We start from the raw sequence: 14,623 nt of genomic DNA on the forward strand, positions 1-14,623 counted from the left end.
GTTTAAAGCTTACGACACAGTTTCTCTTTGGGGGAAAGATGATGATGATGATAATGATATAATAACAATGATGATAATATGATAAGCTTACTATGTACCAAGCATTGTATTATGTGCTTTATATGTATTCTTATTTAATCCCCTCAACAACCCTATGAAGTAGACAACTACAGTTATTATCCTCATTTGACAAGGAGGAGATTAAGTCTCAGAGATATTAAGTAACTTGGCCAACATTATAAAGCTAGTTTGTGGCAGAGCTGGGAAGGTCATGATTCTCCCCAAGGGGCTGGGTGCCTGTGTGGTGAGCACCAAGTAAGACTGCTTCTTTGTCTACTCTGCTCATCCATGTGCATGCTCAGTCTGTCTGTAGCTCTGTATCCTCTTTCCCTCTGTCCTTTTCTCCATGTTCTTTACAGCCTCCTTTTCATTAACCCAGACCTCATTGCTGAGGGTTTCTGTCATTGCCAAAGGCAGGGGCAGAATGCCCGAGAAGGCCCTGAGCTTGGCCTGGCTGCAGGGTGTCCTGGCCCCATTTCCCTGGCCTGCCCCACCAACAGCCTGCCCTTGATCAACTCCCAGTGCCCTCTCTTTCCTCTCCCTTGAGATGCCCTGACTGTCAGCTCTCTCACAGTTTCACCCTCCCCTGGCCACCTTCTCCAACCCCAGGGGTCCCACTTAAATGTTGGGTAAAGTGCTGGAGGCTTTGGAGACAGAGGGCCTTGAAGTGCAAATGACAATTGTGATGAATTTAATCCAGCTCAGCTGAGGTTCACCTCTGGCTCATGGCAAGCTTCCACCTTCTCTCTGAAGTCATTTGTTTTCTCTCTGCTTTTCTCCCCACTTTGTAGAGCAGGAGAGAATGTACAGTTAGGAGTCACGAATCCTTTTGAGCTTTTAATGTTCTTTGACTAAGATCTTGTTGCTGCCGTTTTTTGGCCTCCTCTTCAAGGAGAATGAGACTGGGATCCCATTGGCCCCTGAGGGTGGGACTGGCCATGGCATGAAGTTGGGGCTGTCTCTGGCATAGCCTGGCCCAGAAAAGCACCCAAGTGTCTCAAGGGCTCAGGGCTGTGTCCCCTCCAACCTGCAGCTCATGAGGATCTGGGTGCTCCCCATCATGAGCTTTAGCAGATGCACAATTAACAAAAGCGTGCTGATGAATTTACTTAAGGACTGTGTGTTAGTAAGTCTCTTTTGGATAATAGTCCAACCAAATAGATGAGCTTTCAGAGCCATAATTATTCTGGCCCATTTATATTAGCTCTTTTGAGTCTAATCTCAGAAAAATGTTAATACTGACTTTCATCAGCAAAAGCTGCTTTTATCCTTATGTCTGTTCCTAAGCTGTATCCATTTGTCATAATCTTTCATCATGTGCTAAGTACAAGTAGGAGTTGAAGCATCTTTTCTCTCATACCATAAAAATTGCTGCCCCGATGGCATTTAAAATCCAAATTATGCAGCCAGCCACCTTCACAACAGTGAAAATGGGTGGTGGGGGAAGTGGGAGTGGTCATGATCCTTTGTTCAGAGCCTGGAGTCCAGGCAAATGCTCCTAGTGACCTGGAATTGTCCTCCCCAAAGGGATTTGTACAGGTTAATGGCCACCCAGCAAAGGCTGGCTGTGTGTATCAGGGTATGATCTGGAGCCAGCCTCCCTTCCTGGCTCCTGCTATGGCATCTCCCTGGGATGCCACATCTTAGGAGCAGTGCGAATGCTAAAGGAATGTGGTTGTGTGGTATACTGGCCTTCAAAAGGTGGTGGATGATGAGGGAGGTAGTGGAACCCAGTGGAAGGAGCACAGAGCCTTGGTAAACTCCCTTTTGCCTTCTACTTTGGCAATTTGACCATTTCTTTTTTTTTTTAATTTGACCATTTCTGAGCTTTGTTTCCTCATGTGTAAAACAGGGTTGGTACCTCCCTCTGAAATTTTATTGTAGATTAAATGTGATTGTATATATAAAGCACCTAGCATTGGCACTGGCACAATATGGCTAATGGATGGTCAATAAATGTCAGCTGTTATTTTTTAGTAAGGGTTGGCTGCTTCCATTGTTTAATTTAGGGCTGTGTCAGTCAGGCTTCTATCCCAAAATGTTGCCTTCTCAGTCTGTCTCTGTCACAGCATCTATCCACCTACCTTGAGAGATTCATTCATTCCCTTGGATCTTGAAGGCTTTGGTCTTTAAGAATCTCTTACTCAGTTACAATTATAAGGAAGTGTGACATGGTAAGCTGTTGTCAGCTAACACCTTAGCTGGGATTTCTTGCCACTTAAGAGGAAATTGGTATTTAGAGTAATGATGGCAGAGAGAAGAGAGGATTCAGCATGGAAGGGAGCTCGGAGAAGCCAACTGAGAGGTCACCAGAGCACGAGATTTACTTCAGAGCTGACCAAGGGCTGGCTGGCCTCCCTCACCTCTTGGTCTTTGTCTCCTGTTCAGGACACTGCTGGAGCAGATAGAGGGTCGTCCCTTTCTCTGGGACGGTGTTTCTTTAAACACAGTCATTAAAGGGAAGGAGGATGTGCTGATAAATGTGCTGGGGTGATCTCATTGACCCTGCTTCCTTCCCTCAGTATCCCAGGGCACAACCGTTAGAACACATGACTAAGAACAGAAACACAGAAGTGAGTCAGAATTCATGCATGCACTTTGGAGCCAGGCAGTCCTGGACTTAAATCTCTGCTCTTCTTTTCTCAGCAGTGTGGTTTTGCACAGGCCCTGTATGTGTAAAATGGGAATAAAAGTATGTGCTTCATAGATGAAACTTGGATGAGTTGTGAGGCATGGAAGGCACTTCAGACCAGTTCCGGGAATATGGGTAAGGGCTTAATAAATGGTAGCCACTGTTATCATTACAACCTCATCTCCATGATGCTGCTTTTCCTGAAAACCTTTTCTGCAGTTCCACCTTTGAAGTGATTGTCCAGCTTGTAGTATGTTTGTGTGACTGAACCTCCCTCAGTGCTTGCCAAAGTCACTCAGAGCCAGATTTGGTGAACAGGGTGAGCTGACCAGACAGGGGAACACCAAATTTATATCACCTCTACTAAAAACAGGTGATCTGTAAAATAATGGCAGATTGTGAGTGTGAGTGTGTGTGTGTGTGTGTGTGTGTGTGTGTGTGTAGCTTAAAATGTGGTTCAGGGCTTTCCTGGTGGCGCAGTGGTTGAGAATCTGCCTGCCAATGCAGGGGACACGGGTTCGAGCCCTGGTCCGGGAAGATCCCACATGCCGTGGAGCAACTAGGCCCGTGAGCCACAATTACTGAGCCTGCGCGTCTGGAGCCTGTTCTCCGCAACAAGAGAGGCTGCGATAGTGAGGCCCGTGCACCGCGATGAAGAGTGGCCCCCGCTTGCCACAACTAGAGAAAGCCCTCACACAGAAACGAAGACCCAACACAGCCAAAAATAAATAAAATAATTTTTAAAAAAATGGTTCAAAGATGATACCAAGAGGAAGCTTAAAAAACATTTTGAGCAGTGATGGGATTGTTGCAGAAAGCGTTTGGCTTTCCTAGGGCTTGAAGCATGTGTCTCAGTGGTTCGTATCTTGTTGTAATCCTTCTTCTTGAACCTACTCTATTAATCTCATTAAAGATCTAGAAAAAGAGGCTTTCTCAGCCCCTACTCATCAGAATGAACACTAGCCTTGCCTGGATTGGGCTTTCTGCCATATTGTCATCATCACCATTACCCTTGCCTCTTTCTGCTTCTCTTGATGTTGAGCATTTGGTTACTTGATTACAGCTGTACCTGCCAGGAGTTAACTGGCTAATAGATACACTAAAGCAAGAGTTGTAATGTAAAGCTTAGAGATGTTTAGTTTGGCCCTCTTAGTGTTCTAAAAGTAAGAAAATGTCACATAAAAATCTGGATTTTTGTTTCTCATCAAGTTGAATGCCTTCGTGGCAGTGGTGGAGCAGCTGAGTAGCAGCTGTGTTTCTTAGTCAAGGCAGGAGGACTCCAGTTTTCACAGTCCCACCACTCCTGGTTGTTTTTACACCTGGCACACAGCACTCATTTACATCCACATTTAGTCCACATACTTCTGAGGTAAATCTTTTTTTTTTAAGAGTTTTAATTAATTAATTAATTAATTAATTTTTTTGGCTGTGTTGGGTCTTCATTTCTGTGCGAGGGTTTTCTCTAGTTGTGGCAAGCGGGGGCCACTCTTCATTGTGGTGCGCGGGCCTCTCATTATCGTGGCCTCTCTTGTTGCAGAGCACAGGCTCCAGACGCGCAGGCTCCGTAGCTGTGGCTCACGGGCCTAGTTGCTCCGCAGCGTGTGGGATCTTCCCAGACCAGGGCTCGAACCCGTGTCCCCTGCATTGGCAGGCAGATTCTCAACCACTATGCCACCAGGGAAGCCCTGAGGTAAATCTTATTAACGGTCTTCTAGTCCCATGGTCTCGTGTATGGTGCTTTTGGCAGAGACTGACCAGCATGGCTGGGCCCTGGAGTATATAGGCTGCAGGTACTTAGTGGACAAAGTGGTCTTTGTTCTGGAGTGTGGGGCTAGTTCCTGGCTTCCAGCAAACTCTTTGGACTTGCCTCCAAAAGACATCCAAAAGACATACCTGCCTGTAGGAGGAAGGCCTTCTTTTGTTCCTTTGTTGTGTGATTACGAACTAAGCCCTGGGCTAGGCAAGGGGTATACAGTGGTGAAAGAGACTGGCACAGTGCTTGCCCTCAGGAAACTCAGTTGTTGGAAGTTTGATGTCCATGCCCTTAGAATGCACGGAGCCTCCTGCCAGTCTGTCTTCTCTTTAGTCTCACACACATCTACTCTTCTGTTCCTTGTTTTCTTTCGAGCTCAGATTTGTGCTGGGGCACATTGAAAGGGATACATTGTTACCTCCCATGTAGGATTAGAATTGTTCAGGAGACCAAAATGAGATCTACGTAAAGTACCTAGCACAGGTTTGGGTTCATAGGAAGAATCCATGAAAAATACTTCCTAGGGGAAAAATTGGGAGGTGGAGGAAAAGTGATGGCGGGGGAGGTGGAAGGGCTGAAATAATCTCCCAGTGTTCTAGTGTGGGTTCCTCTTTGCCCTCCCAAATGTAATTTCCCAGAGCTCTGGAACCCTCTGGTTCCAATTTCCTGAGGTCTTACTGCTTTTATGCAAGAACAGGTTTAAAAATGGGACAGGAAGGATTGGAGGCTGAGAAGGAGCAAGATGAATAATACTTTGTATTTATGTTACATGTCTGTCTCCTGAGCTCAAAGTGCTCTACACCATCTCATTAATCCTCCATGCTCTCCATGGGGTGGAAGGAAACAGGTTTTAGGAAGAGGTTTCCAACCCGGGCATCTTCCTCCCTCAGCCCAGCTGGACTTGCACCTTCCCACTTGTACCCCTTCTTCCATGGATTGGAATGCCCTAAGAGGTCATTTATGCTCCATAGGTACCCTGGGTAATGAAGGTGCCCACGCCCTTACTCTGCCCTGCTGGGCTGCTTAGGAATTAATTGGGCCTTAGCTGCCAGCTTTTGTACATCTGTGTTGACCATTTGAGGCCTTACTTTCCTATTCATATGTATGTTTTTTCTTTTATAAATATCTTTAGTTTTTAATTGTAAGAATAATAGGTATGAATTTTAAACATCAAACAGGATAGGAGCTTATCAAGTAAAAAGTAAAAGGCTCTTATTGTCTCGTTTTGTCAACCCCTCTCCCCAGTATGTTCCCTTAACTCCCTCAAGATAGTGTGGAACCTTCTGGATTTTTTTTTTTTTAATGCATACACAGAAGTGCCATATACATACAACACATACTGTGTTAATTTAACCATATCACCTCACTTGTACTGGTTCTGACACTAACTTTGTGAAAGGTCCAAACAGGGCTAGGGAGGGCAGGAAGGGCAAGGAGGAGAAGAGTGAGTGTACTGCCCCAGGCCATTTTCTTTCTGCTTGCCTGGTACCCAGCTGTGGTGGTTCATGCCCTGTGTTTTCCTTTCTCTGAAGGAGTTTGCACTGACCAACCCAGAGGAGAGCAACACCAAAGAAACAGAGAGAAAGGAAACCACAGCAGAGGAGGAGCTGGATCCCAAGGTCCTGGAGGTGTTTCACCCGACCCATGAGTGGCAGGCACTTCGGCCAGGTACCAAGCCCAGCGCTGTCCCCAGGAAACATACTTGAAATTCAAAATGTGTATGTCCTTTCTCCCCCCAGGGCTGTTTTGAAGGAACAGCCCCTCTTTGGCCTCCTGGAGGGGAGTAGGGGTGGCTGCTGCTGCAGGACTCAGGGACCTTTGTTTTCCTGCAGAACAGAGATTGTGGCATCTGAGTGCCCTGGAAGGAAGGCGGGTGGTGGGTGGCCGAGCTTTTGGAGCAAGTGATAGAAAACTTTCTTTCCTTGCACTTCTGAAGCACAGGAGAGGCAGTGACATGTGCCTCACTCTGCAAATGCTATTTTGGGCTCTGCTGCTCGGCTCAGTGCTGCTGAAATATTGTTCATGGGAGAGTCCGGAGCACTGGTGCGGGGCAGGAGTTTTCTGTTATTAAAGGAACCTGTGCCAAGAAACAGGGGCTGTTCCTGGCCTGGTTTTTGAATGGAGCATCCTCAGAAGGAACAACTTTCTAACCCTTTTATGGCCCTGGGCCCAGGGCTCAAAATAATAATGAAAAAAGCCAGCAGTTGTGGTGTTTACCACGTTCAGATACTGTGCTACATGCTTCATGTGCATAATCTTGTTCAGTCTTCACAATAATAGGAGCTATTATTGTCTTTATATTCAGATGAAAACATTGAGGCTCAGAGAGGTTAGGTGACTTGGCCTATGTCATTCATCCAACTTGTCCTATGTCATTGACCCCAGCCTGGACCCACCTTCCTCCCACTTGTCCTTCTAGAGTCCCAGCTGTCCTTGGCTGGAGCCCGACTGTGATGACACTTGAGCCCATTCTCAGGAGTAGGCTATTTGCGTTCTGCACTGTGGCGGGTGGATGGCAAGCCCTGGCAGCTGCCAGAGTATAGTTTCATCAACTCCTTGCTGATATTCATCACCATGTCCTCACTGCCCCCATTGCTGCTGTGCTGGCAGGGGCAGCGTTTGCTGTGCCAGCCAACTATCTGGTAGCAATATCACTCCTGCTGGGCTTACATGCGGGTAGTTGCTGCCACAGAAGAGTGATGCATCACCAAGGAAACCAAGTAGGTGCTAATGGAGTTGGGTAGAGGGAGATTTTAGGGACAGAGGTACTGGGTTCAGCAGATCCAACCTCTGACTGCCCTCCTCCACCTTCCCTGAGAACTGAGCCCCCCTGGTCTTTGGGGACTAAAACTAGAGGGGCTCTCAGGGTGTGGGAAGTGGAGGATGTGTGCTGTATCCACTGATCTTATGTGATTAAAAGTGCTTGTACCACTTTTAACCAGGCAAGTGCCTGGAGCCGATGGAGGTCAACGTCCTGTCATCCTTACTCCTACCGTCTCTTTTCCTGTGGCACCCTTCAAGACCCCAGTCCACATTGCAGAACAAGCCTGAAAGTTCTGACCCAGGGCCCTTGCCCAACCTCTGGGCAGTGGGGCTCCTGTCCATGGTTAAGAAAAAGAGCCCTTTTTGTATCTTTGGGGAGGGAGGGCCAGAGCCTGTGTAATGAGGGCAGGCTGAGGGCTCTGAGCACCTCCTGGAGAATTAGAGTGGAGTACTGATTTTTATATTTAACTTGTTACCCCATTGACATCATCTTCTGCCTTCTAGTTTCTCAAGAGCCCCTTATAAGTTGTTCTGCCCCAAATTCCCTTGAAGCTGCCCCAAAGGCTGGGATGTTGTGCTTGAGCACAGACACTCAGCTCTGGGGGCAAAGCAAGTTTAGGTCCAGACATGCTTGCCCCATACCCCAAGAGTGTTTTTCATTTCACCTACACTCACCCCCAAAGCAGGACCAGTGAGGGGAGGGAAGGTGAGAGGCTTGTTATGGTCTCAGGGTTTGATGTGTGGTGATTCAGAGTCTGGTACTGTCGAGGCAGACAAGACTCTCTTAGGTCCCAGGACAGGATCAAGGTGTTCTGTGTGTATATATTTTTTTTTTTAATTTTTATTTATTTATTTATTTGTCTTTGGCTGTGTTGGGTCTCCGCCTCTGTGCGAGGGCTTTCCCCAGCTGCGGCAAGTGGGGACCACTCCTCATTGCGGTGCGCGTGCCTCTCACCATCTCGGCCTCTCCCATTGCGGAGCACAGGCTCCAGACGCTCAGGCTCAGCAGTCGTGGCTCACGGGCCCAGCCGCTCCGCGGCACGTGGGATCCTCCCAGACCAGGGCTCGAACCCGTGTCCCCTGCATCGGCAGGCGGACTCTCAACCACTGCACCACCAGGGAAGCCCTTCTGTGTGTATATTAAGGTTTTATATGTTATGTCTGTTGGTAGGAAATTGACATCTCAGTGGTCTGTGTGGATAGCTGGCACTTGCCTTTAATCAGAGTATATTTAATTCACCACATAACGAATGCTGCCTGGGAGCTTCCATCACAGCTACTGAAAGGTTAAAAGGAATGTAGCCAGTCCCAGGGAGAGTAGATAAATGAGGAGGTAGTATAATTTAGTGGTAAAGAGCACAGACTTTATTTTATTTTTTAAAGATTTATTTATTATTTATTTATTTATCTTATTTATTTTTGGCTGTGTCGGGTCTTAGTTGCAGCATGCAGGATCTTTGTTGAGGCATGTGGGATCTTTTGTTGCGGCACGCAGGCTCTTGGTTGTGGTGCGCAGGCTTTACTCTAGTTGTGGCGTGCGGGTTTTCTCTCCTCTAGTTGTGGCACGCAGGCTCCAGGGTGCGTGGGCTCTGTAGCTGTGGTGTGCGGGTTCCAGAGCGCGTGGGCTCCATGGTTTGCAGCACGCGGGCTCTAGTTGAAGTGCGTGAGCTCAGTAGTTGTGGTGTGCAGGCTTAGTTGCCCCGTGGCGTGTGGGATCTTAGTTCCCTGACCAGGGATTGAACCCACATCCCCTGCATTGTAAGGCAGATTCTTTAGCACTGGACCACCAGGGAAATCCCAAGCACAGACTTTAGACTGAGCCAGTCCTGGGTTCAAATCCTAGCTTTGCTACTTAGGGGATCTTGGGCAAGTCACTGAATCCTTCTGCCCTTCAGTTCCCCCATTGGTGACGTCGGGGAAATGTCCTGCCCTGCCTGCTGCAGAGGCTGTTTTGAGGATTCCCAACATGAAGACATTACTTGGTACACAGCAGTTCTGATTTTTAACGGTAAATTTGCCATTTGTGCCACTCCTTAAACTTGATTGTGGAATTGGATGCCAGTGAGGGTACATGAGTATGTAGCCTTCCTGTCCTCTCTGGCTTTAGGTAGGGAAGGAACTTACGGTGACAAGGAGAGACTTCCATGGTCATGGGATGTTCTCCCTCTTTCCTTCCAGGGAGATTTTTGATAAGGGAGCAGAAGGGGTTAGTACAGCATTTCCTGCCTGAGAGCTAGGTGCGTGACATAGGAATATGGTGGAATATCTTTTGGGGACTTTTAAGAGAACGGCAAAATGGCTAGTTTATGTTGACAGTTATTGATTTCAGTTCAGTACCTTCTCTCTCTTTAGGTCTCTGAAGGGAGGACCTCATCTCTGTTGTCCTGAGGTCTCCAAGGAGGGGATACTGGGCTATGTGGTCTGGGCTCATTTGAAGGCAGATTTCCTGACTGCCTGCTGTGGCCTGGAATACCAGGGGACTAACCCGTAACTTCATGGACCTTCCTACCAGGCCAGATAGGAGTTGGGCCCCAGTCACTTAGCCCTGGAGCAGCTGTAGGTCACTCTCCTGAAGTCTCCCTGCCTCTGTTATCACTGTCAGCATCCTCACTGTGAGTTGCTTGTTCCTGGAAGTGATTTTCCTGTCTCTCTCTCTCTCTCCTGGTTTATTTTGGGATCTGTCATACCTTACGGAGGCACAGCAAGCATTTGAGTGTGGATTCAGCATCAGCTGTTCACAAGCAGGCAGAGGAAAGCTGTTTGCTGGCAGGTCCTGTGGGTTCTGGGCAGGGAACTCAGGAATTTGCCCTAGGGCTGAGGACCCCTGTACCCTAGGCTTTGTGCCTGTGCACTTATTATTAGAGAAAACTGGTCACAGCCAGATATTGTGGGCCTTTTGCTCCCTGGGCATTTCCTGAGATCCTACTTTGTGCCAGGCACTGTACTGGTAGCCAGAGACAGATAATAGCTCACATTTACTTAGCATCGACTGTGCCAGGCATGTTTTGAGGGCAGGTGCTATAACTACCCTCATTTTCATAGACAAAAATGAGTCTCAGAGAGAAGTGACTTAGCCAAATAGTATGATGCTAAACCTCCAAACCCACCTTCAGGTCTCTTTTTGAGCTGTGTGGCCTTGGTCAGTTTGATCAGAATCTCTGAACCTTAGTTTCCTCATATGAAAATAGGGATGAAAATACCTACTTCACAGAGATGGTGTGAGATTGAAACAAGATTAACGTGTAAAATGTTTCACTCTGGGCCTGGCACATAGGAAATATTCAATAAATGGCTATAGTTGTCATTTTTAAAATATACCTTTGCTGCTGCCTCCCTTTCCTTGGGGACCTGAAGAAAAAGTGGAGGCAATGAGGCTATCTGAGCAAAGGCCTCTCTTGTTCTGCCCCTTAACCAGTGCTATATGTTGGCCTCATATGGGTTCAGGGAAGCTTAGACCTGGGGTTTCTTATTGACCTGAGGTGACTTCCAGGCTCTGAAATACTGTGTGAGAGCCTCTGGAATATTGGCATTAGCACAAAGAGCCACTTGATGGGAGCATGCAGGAAGCCTGTGCAGGAACACATTCATGTGAGGGGGTTAAAAAAAAGAAGTCTAAATCATCAACAACTGATGAGAGCAATCCAAGAATTATAGAGCACCAGCCATCTGGTCAGATCATTTCAGATCTGCACGAGCAATAGGAGGGAATTGAATTTTAAAAACCTCATTTATGGTAGACCAGCTACTCTGTTTCAGGCATTTAAGGGAGGAGTCTGATTTCCTGCAGGCCCTGGACATCTGTCTGAAGGAACACCTAACTCTGGTCTGGGTGACTCTGCAGGATTGTCTTTGTGAGGCCTTTGGCCCCTTGCAGCTTAGAAGAGGCTGTGTGATCTTCCAATGCTCAGACACCAACTGGGTATCCAATAATTCAATTCAATTCTGACACTGTCTACCTGGAATTAGTGTCAGATCCCACAGTTAAAGGGCTCAGTCCCACTGCCTCTAATTCAGATGCTAGTCACAAGTCCCAGGCCACTGGACTTGTGACTGACCAGCTATAAATTAGGGATTCCCACAGTTCCCTCCTCAGGTTTGATAATTTGCTAGAACAGCTCACAGAACTCAGGAAAACACTTTACTTATGTTTACTGGTTTTTTATAAAGGCTACAACTCAGAATAGCCAAGTGGAAGAGATGCATAGAAGGTATGGGGGGTGGGGTGCAGAGCTTTCATGCCCTCTCTGGGCACACTGCCCTCCCATTACTTCTAGGTGTTCACCAATCAGAAGCTCTTGGAAGCCCCCTAGGGGCTTTTATGGAGGTTTCATTATTTAGGCGTGATTGATTAAGTCATTGGCCATTGGAGATTGAACTCATTCTCCAGCCCCCCTTTCCTCCCTGGAGGTGGGGCTAAAAGTTCCAACTGTCTAATCAAGGCTTGGTCTTTCTGGTGACCTGCCCCCATCTTGAAGTTACCTAATTCCACACACACACACACACACACACACACACACACACACACACCCATCCACCCATCCCCCACAAGAGTCATTTCAGGAACCAGGGATAAAGACCAGATACTTTTTTTTTTTTTTAATACCACGGGCTACAATTGAGGTGGGACTAAGGAGCAAAGCTCCCAGTGCCTTCTGCCACCTACCCAGCTCTGTGATTGGGAGGCAGGTGACGCTCCCTTCCTCCCCTAGTCAGGAGGGATCTTCCTTACAGGTTATCTCATTCCCCAGGATGGTCCACAAGAGTATGACCTGCTTGTGTCCCATCGTTCACACGCAGGCACACACACACCTCGAGGCCTATGAGCACTGGGTGAGAGTAGGAGTATTAGTTAAGGGCAGTTCATACCTAAGCTCCTCTTGCTCATGAGAGTGGGGAGGTTGGGACTTCTTGGCTGCCACCGGGAGGTAATGGCCTGAGGGAGGGCTATAGCAAGGGGCCTCTGTTGGATGATCTTTCACCCTGGCTCAGAGCAGTGCTGGAAAGGTGGAGCAGGGGCGGGATAGAGGAAACTGCATGCTTTTTGTGTGGTGTGGTAATCTGTGTCCTCTCTTGAACACAAGTTGCTATCTCCAACAACTTTTCAGGATGAGGTGTTCAGCAGAGCTTATCTTGGGTGCTGCCTCCTTCTGCATAGTGCCTTCCTCCCCTACTTTGAAACCTTTCAAGTCTTCTGGGGATTCCCCGAGAACTTCATTTGTTTCTCTCCTGCCTATACTTCTAGTCCATCTTCCCCATTACTGCCACCTCCCTAGCCTTTGTTAAGCGTCTCTACTCTGAGCATCTCCTTTACTCTTTATCAGTATGACTTTGTTAGGGAACTGCTGGGGGCATAGCAGGATGCCAGGCCTCTTGAGACCTGTAGGAGCAATGTCAGAGGCTCCAAATTACCCTGTACTGGGAGAGAAAATAATGGTGGGCTGGAATACATGAAGGCCCCACATGGCTCCATAAGGACAGTTTAGAGCTCTTCATTTCAGAGTGACACCATTTCCCATATTTGGACTTCTCTCAGGACGGCTGACCACTGCCCCATAGCAGCCAAATTCCACACCCCCCTGGGGGGAGCAGGTGGAGGCCAGGGCAGCATGTCCACTGTCAAGGTTGAGGCCACTTTGAGACTAGCTGGCTGAGCACTGTACTGGCACCAGAGCATCTCTGCCTGGGCTTTGGCCTTAAGTACCTGGATGGGGCAGGCCAGGGTCCAGTTTGCAGTCTATGGACTTGGATGGTTGGACATCTGCTTTCTAACAAGCGTTTATATGCTTAATGCTCACCCTAGGCCCTTATTCTCCCCTTCCTCTCCTTCCTCCACCTACCGGTTCTCTCTGAGGTTTAATAAAGAGTACTTAGAGTTGCACAGCCTCAGCTTTCAAGGATCGGGACCCGCAAACTGACTGAAATAAAAAAACTTAGACTGGATTAGGGATAAGGGAAGACTAGCTGCCAAAACCAGTTCCAGCCCTCATACCCAGGGCTTGGCTTTAATTCAGAGAATCTGTGGAGCCTCGACTTCCCTTCTTTCTCTAATACTGCCTTCGCCCTACTGGCTAAGACTGTCTAGGCCATCTCCAAGGTTGGGATTAACCAGGGCTGGGAATAGCTCTCAAGGACTGACCTGGAGCTGGAATGAGAGGCCCTTTTCCAGAGCTTGTTCCATTCCTAGGTTTGTCACAGTACTGGAGGTAGGACTTGATTGGTAACTTAAGAGGAGATAATATTTGACTAGGTAGAAAAGAGGACAGGTAGGAAGCAAGAATGAAGAGGAGGATGACATGAACTCTCACTCTAAAAGTGAGAGTATATCTACCTGGTAGGAGAGGCAGAGATGCGTAGGAGAATGATGGGATGGTGGTGGTGTGCAGCATCCCCTATGTCAGGATAGGGGGTGGTAGGAGGAAAGAGAATTGAAAAGTAGTAGATCTAACTATGTGAAAATAAGTGTGTAGTTTAGTCCATTCAGGGCTGTGCCGTGAATGGGAGATGAGGAAATGAAGAAGGACGATATAAACTCCTGAGTCTGAGGAGTTTGAAAATAAGTGGAAGAAGAGAATGAAAACGGTAACTTCACAGATAGCCACACCAAAAAATTCATTTCTTGTTACATTTGTTGAACTCCTATAATGTTCCAGGTATAGTGCTTGATGTCGGAGATACCATGGTGGGCATTGACAGAGGGGCTTGCCTGCCTGGGCCTATGGTGTAGGAAGACCCCAGGCAGGAATATAATGCTGTGAGAAGACAGAGGTGTGGCCCTGAAGGAACATCTTCCCAGAGGCAGCTCTTCATTTCAGAGAGACACTGAAGCATTGAAGCTGAATGGAGAGAGCTTTTGTGTACGTTGGAAGGCAGAGGGGGAAGGAGGCACTGTTGACAGATTTAAAATCCCAGAGAGAAGATCATTGATGAGGCAGAGTTGTTTAGGTGGCAGATGGAAAGTCTTGGCCTCATGAATGTGATGAGCCTTGGAAATTTGAAGCACAGCCTAGACAAAAACAAGGAAAAGTACGAGAGATGTAGAGGGAAATTGAGGAAGCTTCCATTAGATGTCTTCGATTTTCTGAGTCAAGCCAAGGGTGGGGCTTTTACCTTGGATGATGAAAGAGAAGGCCTTGATTGGGTGCTTAAGGAATGGCGAGGTTAAGGAATAACCACGGTGAAGAAGTTGCTTAGACAGTCAAGAGGTCAGAACTAAGCATTGCCCAGCGTCAGGGCCCAGTTGACGTCTGACAGCCTGACTTTGTTCTGGGCCAGGACCAGTGGGCTTGGTGACTTTCTAGAGCACTGTGAGCCCTGGACAGTGGATAGCTGAAGTGTGAGGAAAGATGGGTAGATCATTAAGGAGATTGTTGGATTGTCTTTGGGATTGATGAGGGAGACCTTTGGCCTATGGGGCA

General features: G+C 47.6%; 1 protein-coding gene across 8 annotated transcripts in view; it reads left to right on the forward strand.

Moving 5' to 3' along the window:
- Nucleotides 1-14,623, forward strand: part of SIL1 (SIL1 nucleotide exchange factor) — a 302,793-nt gene that overhangs the window by 112,647 nt on the left and 175,523 nt on the right. For all 8 annotated transcript variants that reach the window (XM_082454625.1, XM_082454629.1, XM_082454627.1 and 5 more), the window contains one exon: nucleotides 5,978-6,113. In XM_082454625.1, the coding sequence (XP_082310751.1) occupies nucleotides 5,978-6,113 (136 nt within the window). The remainder of the gene's footprint in view (nucleotides 1-5,977; nucleotides 6,114-14,623) is intronic.

The sequence above is a fragment of the Balaenoptera physalus genome, assembly GCF_965194825.1.
Source record: "Balaenoptera physalus genome assembly, chromosome: 3".
Taxonomy (NCBI): domain Eukaryota; kingdom Metazoa; phylum Chordata; class Mammalia; order Artiodactyla; family Balaenopteridae; genus Balaenoptera; species Balaenoptera physalus.